We start from the raw sequence: 11,191 nt of genomic DNA, 5'->3' as shown, positions 1-11,191 counted from the left end.
TTTGTGAAAAAAAAATTAATAGCAAATATTTGAGTTGATATGTAAGTGAAGTGATTGCTTTGACTTCAGCTGGTAGCAGTTAAGCAGCTTGATCGCAACGGATTGCAAGGGAACCGAGAGTTTCTTGTAGAGGTTTTGATGTTGAGCCTTCTACACCACCAGAATCTCGTAAACCTAATCGGCTATTGCGCCGACGGCGAGCAGAGACTTCTCGTCTATGAATATATGCAGTTGGGATCTCTTGAAGACCATCTACTTGGTATGCATTAGACTTCAAATATACAAACTTTCAACTATTCTACTTTTTTACACGGTTGTCAATTGCTCTCAAATTAATACTGACACGAATGCTTGAAATGTCTGTATGGCTACTAAATGATGGAGTTGAATATCTACGTCATTTCGACTGACATTGGAAGTAGTTTTAGTTTATGTACAAAATCAAAATTGAGTGAAAATTAGAGTATTTAGAAGTGAAAGTGAGTTAAAAATTTGATGTATGGGTGCAGATTTGCCGCGTAATCGGTCTCCACTGCCTTGGTTCACGAGGATGAAGATCGCGTTGCATGCGGCCAAAGGTCTTGAGTATTTGCACGATAAGGCGAACCCTCCGGTGATCTATCGTGACTTGAAATCGTCAAACATCTTGCTAGACAAGGACTACAATGCAAAACTTTCGGATTTCGGGCTGGCCAAGCTTGGACCTATTGGAGAAAAGTCTCATGTATCGACAAGGGTTATGGGAACATACGGATACTGTGCTCCCGAGTATCAACGCACAGGCCAACTCACTGTCAAATCAGATGTGTATAGCTTCGGCGTTGTTCTTTTGGAATTAATTACAGGGAAGAGAGCAATTGATAACAGAAGGATTCCCGACCACCAAAATCTTGTCACATGGGTAAGTCTCCACCTAAACCCTTTTCCTCAAAAACTAATTTAAGACTTGATGTATCAAAATATCTACTTCCGTCCCACTTCACTTGGTATAATTTTCTTATCGGGCCGTCTCATTCAATTTGGCATATTTCCTTTTTGAGTAATAATTTTCACTCACATACTTTGCACTACAATCTTACTCTCCTTAATAATCGTGCAAAAAAAAATTAGGTCAAGTGAGGTGGGAAGAAGGAAATATTAGCTTATTATGAAAATAAAAATAGCCATAAACATATATATATCGCTATCGCTATTGTTTTACCGTTAATTCACGAGTAAAGAGTTTTGTGATTGTGACAATATGGTCAATTCATGACTAAGGAGTTTTTCTGTTACGAATCATTACAATAAGGGTTAATCATAATTTGTGTTCCCAATTTTTTGTGATTCTAAAAAAATGTCTTCATTTTATGTATTCACTTCAAAAACTCAAACTTCGAAAAAAAAAAATAGGTTTATGTCCGCACCTTATAGAATCTAGCAATGAAATAATGGATCACCTCATCAAAATATATGTTATTCAATACTCTCTCCGTCCACGATACCGTTTTCCTTTTTACCATTTTGGTCCGTCCACAATATCATTTCCACTTTCATTTATAGCAGTAGGGTCCACAAATTTCACTCACAACAATAGTGAAACTCAAATTCCACTCACAATAATACCCATTACTATCAATTACTATCCACTATTTTCTTATAACTCGTATCGTCCACATAGTGAAAACTTTTTCAAAATTTTAGGGTTTTTGAATTGAAGACATGAGTAGAAGGCATTTTTAAGAGAAGATGAAAAGTTGGGGGCAAAAATTACTATTAAGCCTTATAATAATAAGAGTAAAATTATAAGAGTTTAGTGGCTTCATAACAATAATATTAGTTGAATCAAGTAAGTAATGATATATAATCTGTGTTGTGAAAAGGCTGAACCAATTTTCATGGAGCCGAGTAGATTCTCGGAGCTGGCGGATCCACTACTGAGAGGTGACTTCCCGAAGAAGAGCTTCAACCAAGCAGTTGCAATATCAGCGATGTGTCTTCAAGAAGATGCGACAGTGCGGCCTTTGATCAGCGATGTGGTGACTGCGCTCAGTTGCCTTCCGTTGCAAGGGGACACGGGATACTCGCGCCCCGTCTCCCCTCCCTCACCTCGCTTGAATGCTGAGATAACGCCCCAAGACCGGGAGAGAGCAGTTGCGGAAGCCATTGCTTGGGGCTCCAAGTCCAGGCATAACGGCGAAAACTAGCCTAATATATCTCTAAGCATTTGCCATGTCAAAACTTTAAACATATATACATTTGGTGTGTTATGTCTATACGATCATATTTGAATTTTATGACCGTATATAATTTATGACAACAAAGTACAACTCAGTTGGTTAGATGCTTTCTTTCTAACTAGTAATTGAGCTTTTGAAACAAGAGGTGATAACATAAGGGGAATTCTACTGTTTTAAACATGCATTATTGTAAATATTTAACATTCACACTTCATATATATAAGATCACGAGGATCAACACAAAGTGTGAGTCTGTTTAGTAAAAGAAAATCCTCCCAACACACCTAAATCTCATCATCAACTAATTAAACCTGCATTTTTTTATAAAATCTATACATAACTCAATGAACATATGTCAAAACGTAAATTATATTTTCTGTGCATAACTTGTTCCACTCAAAAGGGGTTTTTTTTAAAAGCTTGTGCTTACCAAAATCTTTCTTTCATTCATTTTATTTCATAAGTAGGTGGCAATCACATTTCAGTCATATTTCCATATCTATCTTTATTCCTCCTTCGCCCGTCACGATAACCTGCACTAATTGCAATAGTCATCTTAAATGTGCGTACGCATAAATCCTTACTAGCAATTCGTCAAGCATAAGATCGAATTTCATTAATCATATCAAATAGGCATCATGCAAAATCATTTATTTTGAGAATAGGAGCTAGTAGGTATTCTGTAACATTAAGACTTTTATTACACAAAGGAAGCCTACAATTATGTATGCAATTCGCATAAGAAAGCCCACCTGTACCGCAGCTCGTTGACACAAGTCCTTGGTTCATCTCTAACGACGTTTATTAACTCATTTCAGTCTAAAACCAGTTTTGAATCAGTTTCTGTTTCTCTCACAAACCTTAGCTCAACGATGTTTGAATCAGAAAATAGGTTAACATTGAAATCTTACTAGGACATTTTTGGAGCATTTAAAAAAACTAAATCCTAACAATTTTATCTCGCTTTCTTCTCTAAGATTTTTTGGTTGGGTAATATATCCATTTTCAAGCTTCTTTCAGATTTATGTATAATGAGAAAATATAGAATCACCCTGAGCAGCGCATAGTTCAATATTTGAAAGCATTATGGCTGCACCAATTGTCGCTCCTGGCAGTCTTATCATTCTATTAAATGCATTACGACCAATACTTTACATACATATACCCTAATAATTATTAAGCTTGCTGTGTTACTTAAACCCTTGGCTTAGATTTTACTGTCCAGATTGCAAACTAGGAGTCCCCTCAGCTGATTTAGACTTTGTATCATCACAATCTAATTCAACGTCTGCATTGGCGTGTTGACCAGATTCAGTGGCAGGTTTCACTTCAGAAGATTGATCCACTTTAACATTGTCTACATTGGCATTTTTATCAGTACCTGGTTCCCCAGATTCAATGGCAGAAGATTGATCCTCAACTCTATCAGACGTAATATCTGGTGCTGCTGCATCCTCTGCGGAATGAGAAACTTCAGTAGTCAAAATGGGAACATCTGACGCAGGATTCGCCTCTGCATGTTCATCAGGATGCAGTTCAGTATATTCATTGCCAATTCTGCCGGTAATTTCATCATGAATGGCATCCTCACCTCCACCTAATTCACATGATTCTTGTATGGGACCAGAAACTTCAGTAGCCAAAATAGAAACCTCTCCATTCTCATGTTCATCAGTAACCTCAACTTCACCACAAGGTGTGTCCTCGGGTAGGTCAGACATGCCGTTCACATCTCCATCTGGTGTAGGATACTCAACAGGCTGTACCATTTCCACTTGTTCCTTTCCGTCACCTGCAGACTCAGACTCAAAAGCAACATGTGTTGGCACAGGGTGCAATGTAGTTTCAGGAATATCACTTTTACACCCTTGATCTGATAAAGAATGTGAAGGTGTCTCGACTACACCAGGAGCTGCATCATCAGAACAAGTCGCATGAGAGACCTCATTATCAGACTCTTTATTCTCCCGCCTTTCGTCTTCTGCAGACTTACTCCCAGACAGTGGAACAGGGGAACTCAAAGCTACATCAGGCTCTAGAATACAATTTGATGGCAAACTATCACATGACTGTGGATTCGACGCAATTAATTCAGCTTGGTTATTTTCACTCCTGTCTTTAACTGTATCTTCCCATGTATCCTCCGATTTGTCCACAGCTTTCTCTGCATCAGCAGCAGAATCACGTGAGGTTGAGACAGAACATTCTTCTTTGTGAACATTTTGTTTCAGATGACTCATAGCCAGATTATTAGTCTCCCTAACTGCCTGATGGTCAGCATCACTCAAACCTGAACCAACGCCCAGTTCCACCTTGTCCTCCACATAATTTTGAAAAGACTCATCACGCATCCTTATAGAAGTTGACACAGCCTTTCGATCAAAATCCTTCCGAAGTGCCACTTTACTCTTTTGATCTTCTAGATATTCTTTTTTATCAGATATTTCCTGAGCAGGCTTGCAAGCAGGAACTGCAACATTTGCAGCAGTATCAGGTACTATTCCATATTCATTTTCAGTATCTTTAGTTATCTTAGAAATGGAATTTGTGGCTCCCTGCAAGTGTTTAGAGAACTCAACAATTTTGTCTGTTCCCTTCCCTGATGCAGCCTGAACATGGGGGCTATCTAAATCTTCTCTCGCTCTCTCGACAAGGTTGCCACCTGGTACTGATAAAGGCTCGACATCTCCAATTGCTACCCTAATATTTTCACCATCAGATGACTGAGGAACATACTCAAATGAAGCATCGTGAGTTGCTTTCGCTGATATGTTCTTTGAAACAAGAAATTCATCCATATTAGGAGTTTCATCGCTAAAAATTATTTTTCCATCTTCCTTACCACTGGGAGAATCAAACTGGTCACTCACAGCAGTAAGTGATGTTGATGCAAGTATTGCCGCAGCTTGAACAGTAGTTCGTTCTTTTTCCAACTCAGTGGAGTTGTTATGCATTTCTAGCAGGCATTGGGAACCCTCAGCTGTTCCATGATTGTTGCCATCACTTTGAGAAAGCAGAGTTGAAATTGAAGGACTAGCTCCACAATGATCCTCATCATCATGTTGGGTTCTAATATCAGGCTCTTCACATTCTCCTGCAGAAAGATTCCCACACTTGAAAAAAACTAACTGCAGCTTTTAAAGTCGAAACCGAAAGCAAATTATTGAAAAGCATATTTTGAAGCAATGACTTCATTTATTGGCCTTACCCTCTTTTTCCACTGTATCTTTTTCCTGAAGTGGATCTCCTAGCTTCACCACATCTTTGGCACAGCCTGCATCCATATGTTACATAAAGAACTTTGATTAGGCAGACAACTAAAGATATGTGGAAAAAAGAGAGGCCTAGTTAATAATCAACCAGGAAAATGTAACATTCCATATGATACTTATTTTTTCACAGACCATTCATATAAAAAGGGAAATTGTTTGCATGCTAACATATCCAGAGTTGAAAAGTGTGCCACAATTATTCCACTCTATAATGCCACATTAATATGCCCCCCATCAAGGATTATTGTAAGAAATTATCACCAATTACATATTTTCATGCCGGAGTAATTATATACTTCACTGAGATTTAATAACTATGCCCCCGCAAAGATGTTGAATATGCCGCTTCTTGTACTACTACAGCAATCCTTTCCACAAATTTATAAGACTGATCACATTTACTTCCCAACATTAGTCCATGATCATGTATTTCATATCGACTCCCATAACTACAATCATTCCAGAAACTCATAAGATATGCAGGATAGGACGTGACAAGTTAAAGGGAATCTTATGAGACATGGCTTCTACTCCGGAATGATTTTTGAATTCAGTGTCCACTCCACACCTGGAAGTCAATGTTTTCTTCTCATCCACGTTGTAAATGGAAACTAATTAAATTTCAATAAATATAAGAAGAAATTAAAAAATTCATATAAATCTCACTTCACACATGACCTAGTAAATTCAAATAAGATATGGACTTCTGAACCATAGGTTTGGTATTACACACATACTAAAGGTTGTAAGACATCTGACTGAGAATCACTTGGTAATGGGTAGACTATGAAAGGCCAATAAAAGTAATGTCAATACTAATAGGATCGAAACAGCTTTGCTCAAGTGAAAGAATTTCTCAGCAGATTTGCACTAGAAAAAGGAAAATACGACTGAAACTAGATATCAAACAAGCGGAAGATACTCAACCCCCCACCCCCCCCCCCCCGCCCAAACACCATAAAACCCACCACCTTAATGTCCATCTCCCCTAGAGCTCAAGCTTGTTGAGAGTTGAAATGACAAGTCTCCAAATGTCTTTTGCAGCATATGAAAGTCTAAATAGATTTCTTGCATTTTTTTGCAGACGAGCCATCATAAAACCCATTCCAAAAGTACAAGGAGAAGGAACCCATAAGCATTTAAGATTTTGTCTTCAAAGAACAAGAAGCCTACCCTTGGGAACCTGCCCTGCAGAAGAATCTGAAATATCTTCCTCAGTAGTTTGGACACTCGACATGGACAAAATGTTAGGAGCTAGTTGATCAGAACTTGCTACAGCCATTGGATTTATTGAAGCGTGAGCAGAAGCTGTTAATGTGCTCATTATGACTCCTTGTTCTGAAGCTGAATCTGGTTCGGTGCAGCCTTCTTCTATAGTGGTGATATCAGAATGATCCACATGAAAGTCAGTGGTAGAAACAGGTACTTCATCAGCAGTACTGGTTTCATGTTCATTCACTACAGCTATTCCAGATTCATCTTCTGTGCTTTTCATTAACCCAGAAACTGAATTAGACTTTTCACTTTCAGATAATTTTGCGTGCACTAAGAATCCATTAGGATTAGAGCTTTCAGAAGAGTCAGAGATTTTGTTGCCTTCGTTTCCAGGAGGGAATTCATTGCCACTCTCACCAGGCAACGGAGTTTGTCCAACAGTTGATGCAAACTGAATGTTTCCACTTTCCAAATATTGGCATTTGCCTGTATTGACGGAGTTGCTAGCAAGATACAGGCAAAGACTGAGTAGTTTCAGATGCAATCAGATTATCTGTAAGATTAGATAACTCAGAAACTGAATTTGAGGGATCATGATCAGTTGGTTCCTTTGATATATTATCTGATGCAGGAAATTTATCCAAGTTAGGGCTACTGGTAGAACAATCATCTTTGCTTTGACATGTAAGATCCAATTTGTCAGTCCCATCACCAAGAGACATTGATCCAGATGTTGCACTAGCAGGCTCAGAAACACCGCTATTCAAGCCTTGATCTCTGTCGAGCTCAGCAGAGTTGATATTTGTGCCCCCTAAGGATTGGGAACCTCCAGATGTTCCACAATTAATACCACTCTGTGATAGCACTTGAACTGCAACAATAGAACCATCTCCACAGGGCTCCTTATTAACAAGTTCTTCTTTGTTACAAGATTCTACATTTCCCTCTGCAGTCTTGGGAACCAGAGAACTAGATGCTTCAGTTGTTGGTTTTGGTGTTGAAATCGATGGAAAGTTATCAATAGGTTAGATTTTGAAGCAAGGACTTCATTCCCATGATCCCTGCTTGGCTTTTCATTTGCATCTTGTTCTTGAGGGTATTGTAAATTGTCTGCACCAATCTCTGTATCTACAGTAGCGTCTGCAAAAACATCTTTAGTGCCAAAATTTATTTATTGGTGACGTGAAGAATGTAGGCAATCAAACAGTAGGTCACTGGCAAGATCATAATATACAATGACCAGAAAAACATGCACCCTTTGCAAATGCACCAACATATTTGAGCTGTACAGCTTTCTGTAGATTACACATTCAAAAAAATGCCTATATTTTAAATCATGACTCTATCAAAGGTTTTCTGTAGATTACACATTCAACAAAATGCTATATTTAAATCATGACTCTATCAAAGGTTACTCCGTACAGTAGAGAATAAGACAATAGATAATACTCCTAACTTGCAATAAGAATTCAACTTATTAAATGGTATATATTATGCACATATTATCATGCCAGAAAGTAACCACCTCAATCGACTACAAATGAGAATAAATAAATATTCTAGAATCAACAGTAAATACGAACAGTATACTTGCGTGCATCCGGATGTACAGCGCATCACACTCAAATTAAATCCAATAGGGTTTATTAATCACAATTAGGATTTAATTAGGACGGAAGCACCGTGCATCTGGATGTACCTGATTGACGTTTTCACAACATTAAATAAGTGATTTGACAACATTATTACTTCAGCAATCCAGTATCATGAACCTTATAAACCTTATACTGGTGGCATTTATATCTCTTTATATTATTTCCAATGCCTGATTGACGTTTTCAATTTCAAACAAAGTTCAATTTAAGTAAAAGACTACCTCAGCACAGTCTATACAAAATTAAAGGGAGTACTATAATAGAGCAGAACTGGATCCAGAACCATGGGCCTGCAACTTAAATCCTCTTTAACAGAATTATAGAATATTTCACTTTGAAAGCAAAATGGAACCAAACAGAGAACAATGGATTGGATAACAATAAACGGTGGCCAATTATGGAGCGTATGCCCAGCTCTAGGGATGTAAGACATCTCAGTGTGGCCAGTCAACTACTTAGACTATAATGTACAACTACCGACATAACTAAGAGGTATTTGCTTGTAGGATGAAGCTGGCTCAATAAAAGTGGAACTGCACCTTTTCTATTTCATAAGATGGATTTAAGGACATCAAACTGTTAAATAATACCGAGAAACGAAAAGTATTAGAGAACAATTTTTCCATTCAGACTATCAAACAACTGTGGGGTGGGGCTCTTGGGGTAATAATTAACGTGAATCCCCCGTTTCCTCCCTCACCCCTTCTCCTTCCCCTTCCACGGGCTCAAACTTGGGATTTACAAGATAAATCAAAATTAGAACTTGACATTATATATAAAATAAAATAAATTCAGTGGGACATTTGAAGCTAATAAAGAGTTACCTACCCTTAGGAACTCCTTCTGCCAAAGAATCTTGAATACCTTGTCCAGCATATTGACTTGCATTTGATAATTCCTGAACCTTCTCACGTCTTACGCTGTCTTTCCGTCCAACAGAAGCCCGAGTTCTTTTCTGTTGAGGTTCACTTAACTCTGAGGCCTGACTAGTTAATGCACCAGAAACAGTGGATACTACGGGGTCCTGCCTCCTTCGCCTCCGTTGTGGTGCCTCTTCCCGACTTTGAGCATTCTGTCCTCGCCCTCGCCCCCGTCCTCGCCCTCTACCTCTACCCTGTGTTGTTATAGGGAGGGAAGGGCCAATTGGCAGCGGGGGAGGTGTAGCTACGGGATTTGAAGTCAGCACAATGCCTGGATCTGCCTGATTTACACTAGCTACAGCCACTGGATTGCTCGGAACAGAATTAGGTGTAACTCCTGGTTGGGGCTCCACATCTGAATTGCTCGGAATAGAAGCTGATGGAACCACTGGAGAAGGTGACACAGAATCTGGTTCAGTGCCCACTTCTTTTGTACTGCTAGTGACAGAGACAGAGGTAGAACTGGTGGTCATAGCAGCAGTTAGGGCAACTTCTCCTTGTATTTCAACAGCTGGATTGTCGGTCACAAGTGGCGAGGAAGTTATTTGAACTGTTTGTAATGCTGCAGTCTGTCTTTTGCCTCGGCGTCTGGGAGCAGGAGCTTCTCCACCTGTCTGGGACTTCCGACCTCGTCCTCTACCTCGCCCAGATGATGGGGGTGAAGCAGGAATGGGAGAAGGGGGAACAGATGGTCCAGGGTTTGGAGTAGCAGGCAACTTCAACTCTTTTGAGCTCCCAGTGTTACTCCCGACATGAGTAGCGCAGACCACAGCATCAGGACCAGGTTCTACATGCATACTTTCAACCTTAGAGACTTCTGCTTTTACAGGTACCAATAATCCAGGAGAAGGAACTGATGGAGAGGCTTCCACAACTCTTTTGGCCTGCCACGCCCTCTTTTAGATGGTGGTGTAGCCTCTTTGTTCTGTAGGGCTGGAGGCTCTACAGTTGGACACTGAGGAAGTGGAGGAAGTGGAGGAAGTGAAGGAAGTGGAGGAAGTGGAGGAAGCGGAGGAAGTGGAGAGGTAGCTGGTGCCTGCATCTCACCCTTGACTACGACAGCACTATTTGTAGGGACTGCCAATATTTTTCCAGTAACTTCCTCTTTCATTGTGGGAGAATCTGGAGATTCAACCTGACACAGTCTTTCAAATTCTTCTTCTGTCCATTGCTCTTCATACGAGCGAACCTAAGAATGCAAACCATCACAACATAAGGTTCGACCATATGCTCTCAGGTAAAATTTATGCATTGCACAATTAACATAAATCAGAATAAATACACACAGCAAGGACAAATGCTTATGAGATTATGATGTACAACTCATACAAACAGACCTCTCTAGCACGTTTGCCTCTTCCATATTGTTGGGTATCAAGGCCTCCAAGATACCCACTTTTCCTTTTCATCCCAGAATCAGGTAATACGCTGGAAGTTGGTGCATCAGAGATCTTCATCACTTCATAAAATGATTTTAAGTCATCCTCTGTTATAAGCCGAGAAGGCAATGGAGGTATAAGCTTGCTTTTATCTGACCCTTTTACACCACACAAATTTTGCCACACAACCTGCAGAATATTATATATTTCTTAAATAACAAGAACAGTCCCTTCCTTATCCAAATCACTAGAACCACAGCACAACATTTCCAGGATTTGAACATACCATTTCATCTGCGCGCCTCTGTTTGTCAATTGATTCAAAGATATCAATTTCTGGTTCACTGGAGAGAAGTTGGCAATAGAAACATCAGAGCAGAAAAAGAACCCCAACCCCCAACCCCCACCCCCCAAAGGAAAAATAAGAAAAGAGGCAGGGAAATTCTCAATAGCCAACTCCCAAGTAGCCACAGTAGATAAATGCATGCCTAGAGGAAACCTGAGGACTAAGTCAGAATGACAGTTTAACCA

General features: G+C 39.5%; 2 protein-coding genes across 4 annotated transcripts; one reads left to right on the top strand and one right to left on the bottom strand.

Moving 5' to 3' along the window:
• Window positions 1-43: 43 nt before the first annotated feature.
• Window positions 44-2,280, top strand: LOC131013917 (probable serine/threonine-protein kinase PBL26). The gene is made up of 3 exons (XM_057941842.1): window positions 44-259; window positions 510-901; window positions 1,863-2,280. The coding sequence occupies exons 1-3, from the start codon at window positions 139-141 to the stop codon at window positions 2,184-2,186; spliced, it is 837 nt and encodes a 278-aa protein (XP_057797825.1). The 5' UTR covers window positions 44-138; the 3' UTR covers window positions 2,187-2,280.
• Window positions 2,281-3,217: 937 nt separating this feature from the next.
• Window positions 3,218-11,102, bottom strand: LOC131013916 (probable GPI-anchored adhesin-like protein PGA55). Of its 3 annotated transcripts, XM_057941839.1 has the most exons (5): window positions 10,947-11,102; window positions 10,619-10,849; window positions 9,190-10,470; window positions 5,428-5,493; window positions 3,218-5,313 (listed from the first exon to the last, which is right to left on the bottom strand). In XM_057941839.1, exons 3-5 carry the CDS (start codon window positions 10,076-10,078, stop codon window positions 3,434-3,436), a joined length of 2,835 nt encoding a protein of 944 aa, XP_057797822.1. In that variant the 5' UTR covers window positions 10,079-10,470; window positions 10,619-10,849; window positions 10,947-11,102; the 3' UTR covers window positions 3,218-3,433. The 3 variants fall into 3 exon arrangements, with proteins under 3 accessions (XP_057797822.1, XP_057797824.1, XP_057797823.1); XM_057941841.1 differs by lacking the exons at window positions 10,619-10,849; window positions 10,947-11,102 and adding an exon at window positions 6,665-7,858 and having other exon boundaries at window positions 9,190-9,332; XM_057941840.1 differs by lacking the exons at window positions 10,619-10,849; window positions 10,947-11,102 and adding an exon at window positions 6,665-7,846 and having other exon boundaries at window positions 9,190-9,332.
• Window positions 11,103-11,191: the final 89 nt, after the last annotated feature.

This window comes from Salvia miltiorrhiza, chromosome 3 (genome assembly GCF_028751815.1).
Source record: "Salvia miltiorrhiza cultivar Shanhuang (shh) chromosome 3, IMPLAD_Smil_shh, whole genome shotgun sequence".
Classification (NCBI taxonomy): Eukaryota; Viridiplantae; Streptophyta; class Magnoliopsida; order Lamiales; family Lamiaceae; genus Salvia; species Salvia miltiorrhiza.
This window is presented reverse-complemented; position numbering and strand designations above follow the sequence as displayed.

Bases quoted from the DNA above. Each gene is read 5' to 3' on its own strand.
- LOC131013916 (XM_057941839.1), bottom strand. From the start codon at position 10,078: ATGCATGTAGAACCTGGTCCTGATGCTGTGGTCTGCGCTACTCATGTC. The intron at 5,494-9,189 runs GTAGGTAACTCT...ATATGGATGCAG, and splicing joins GGCAGAAGGAGTTCCTAAGG to GCTGTGCCAAAGATGTGGTG. The intron at 5,314-5,427 runs GTAAGGCCAATA...ATCTTTCTGCAG, and splicing joins AGATACAGTGGAAAAAGAGG to GAGAATGTGAAGAGCCTGAT.
- LOC131013917 (XM_057941842.1), top strand. From the start codon at position 139: ATGTTGAGCCTTCTACACCACCAGAATCTCGTAAACCTAATCGGCTAT. The intron at 260-509 runs GTATGCATTAGA...GTATGGGTGCAG, and splicing joins TCTTGAAGACCATCTACTTG to ATTTGCCGCGTAATCGGTCT. The intron at 902-1,862 runs GTAAGTCTCCAC...TGTTGTGAAAAG, and splicing joins ACCAAAATCTTGTCACATGG to GCTGAACCAATTTTCATGGA.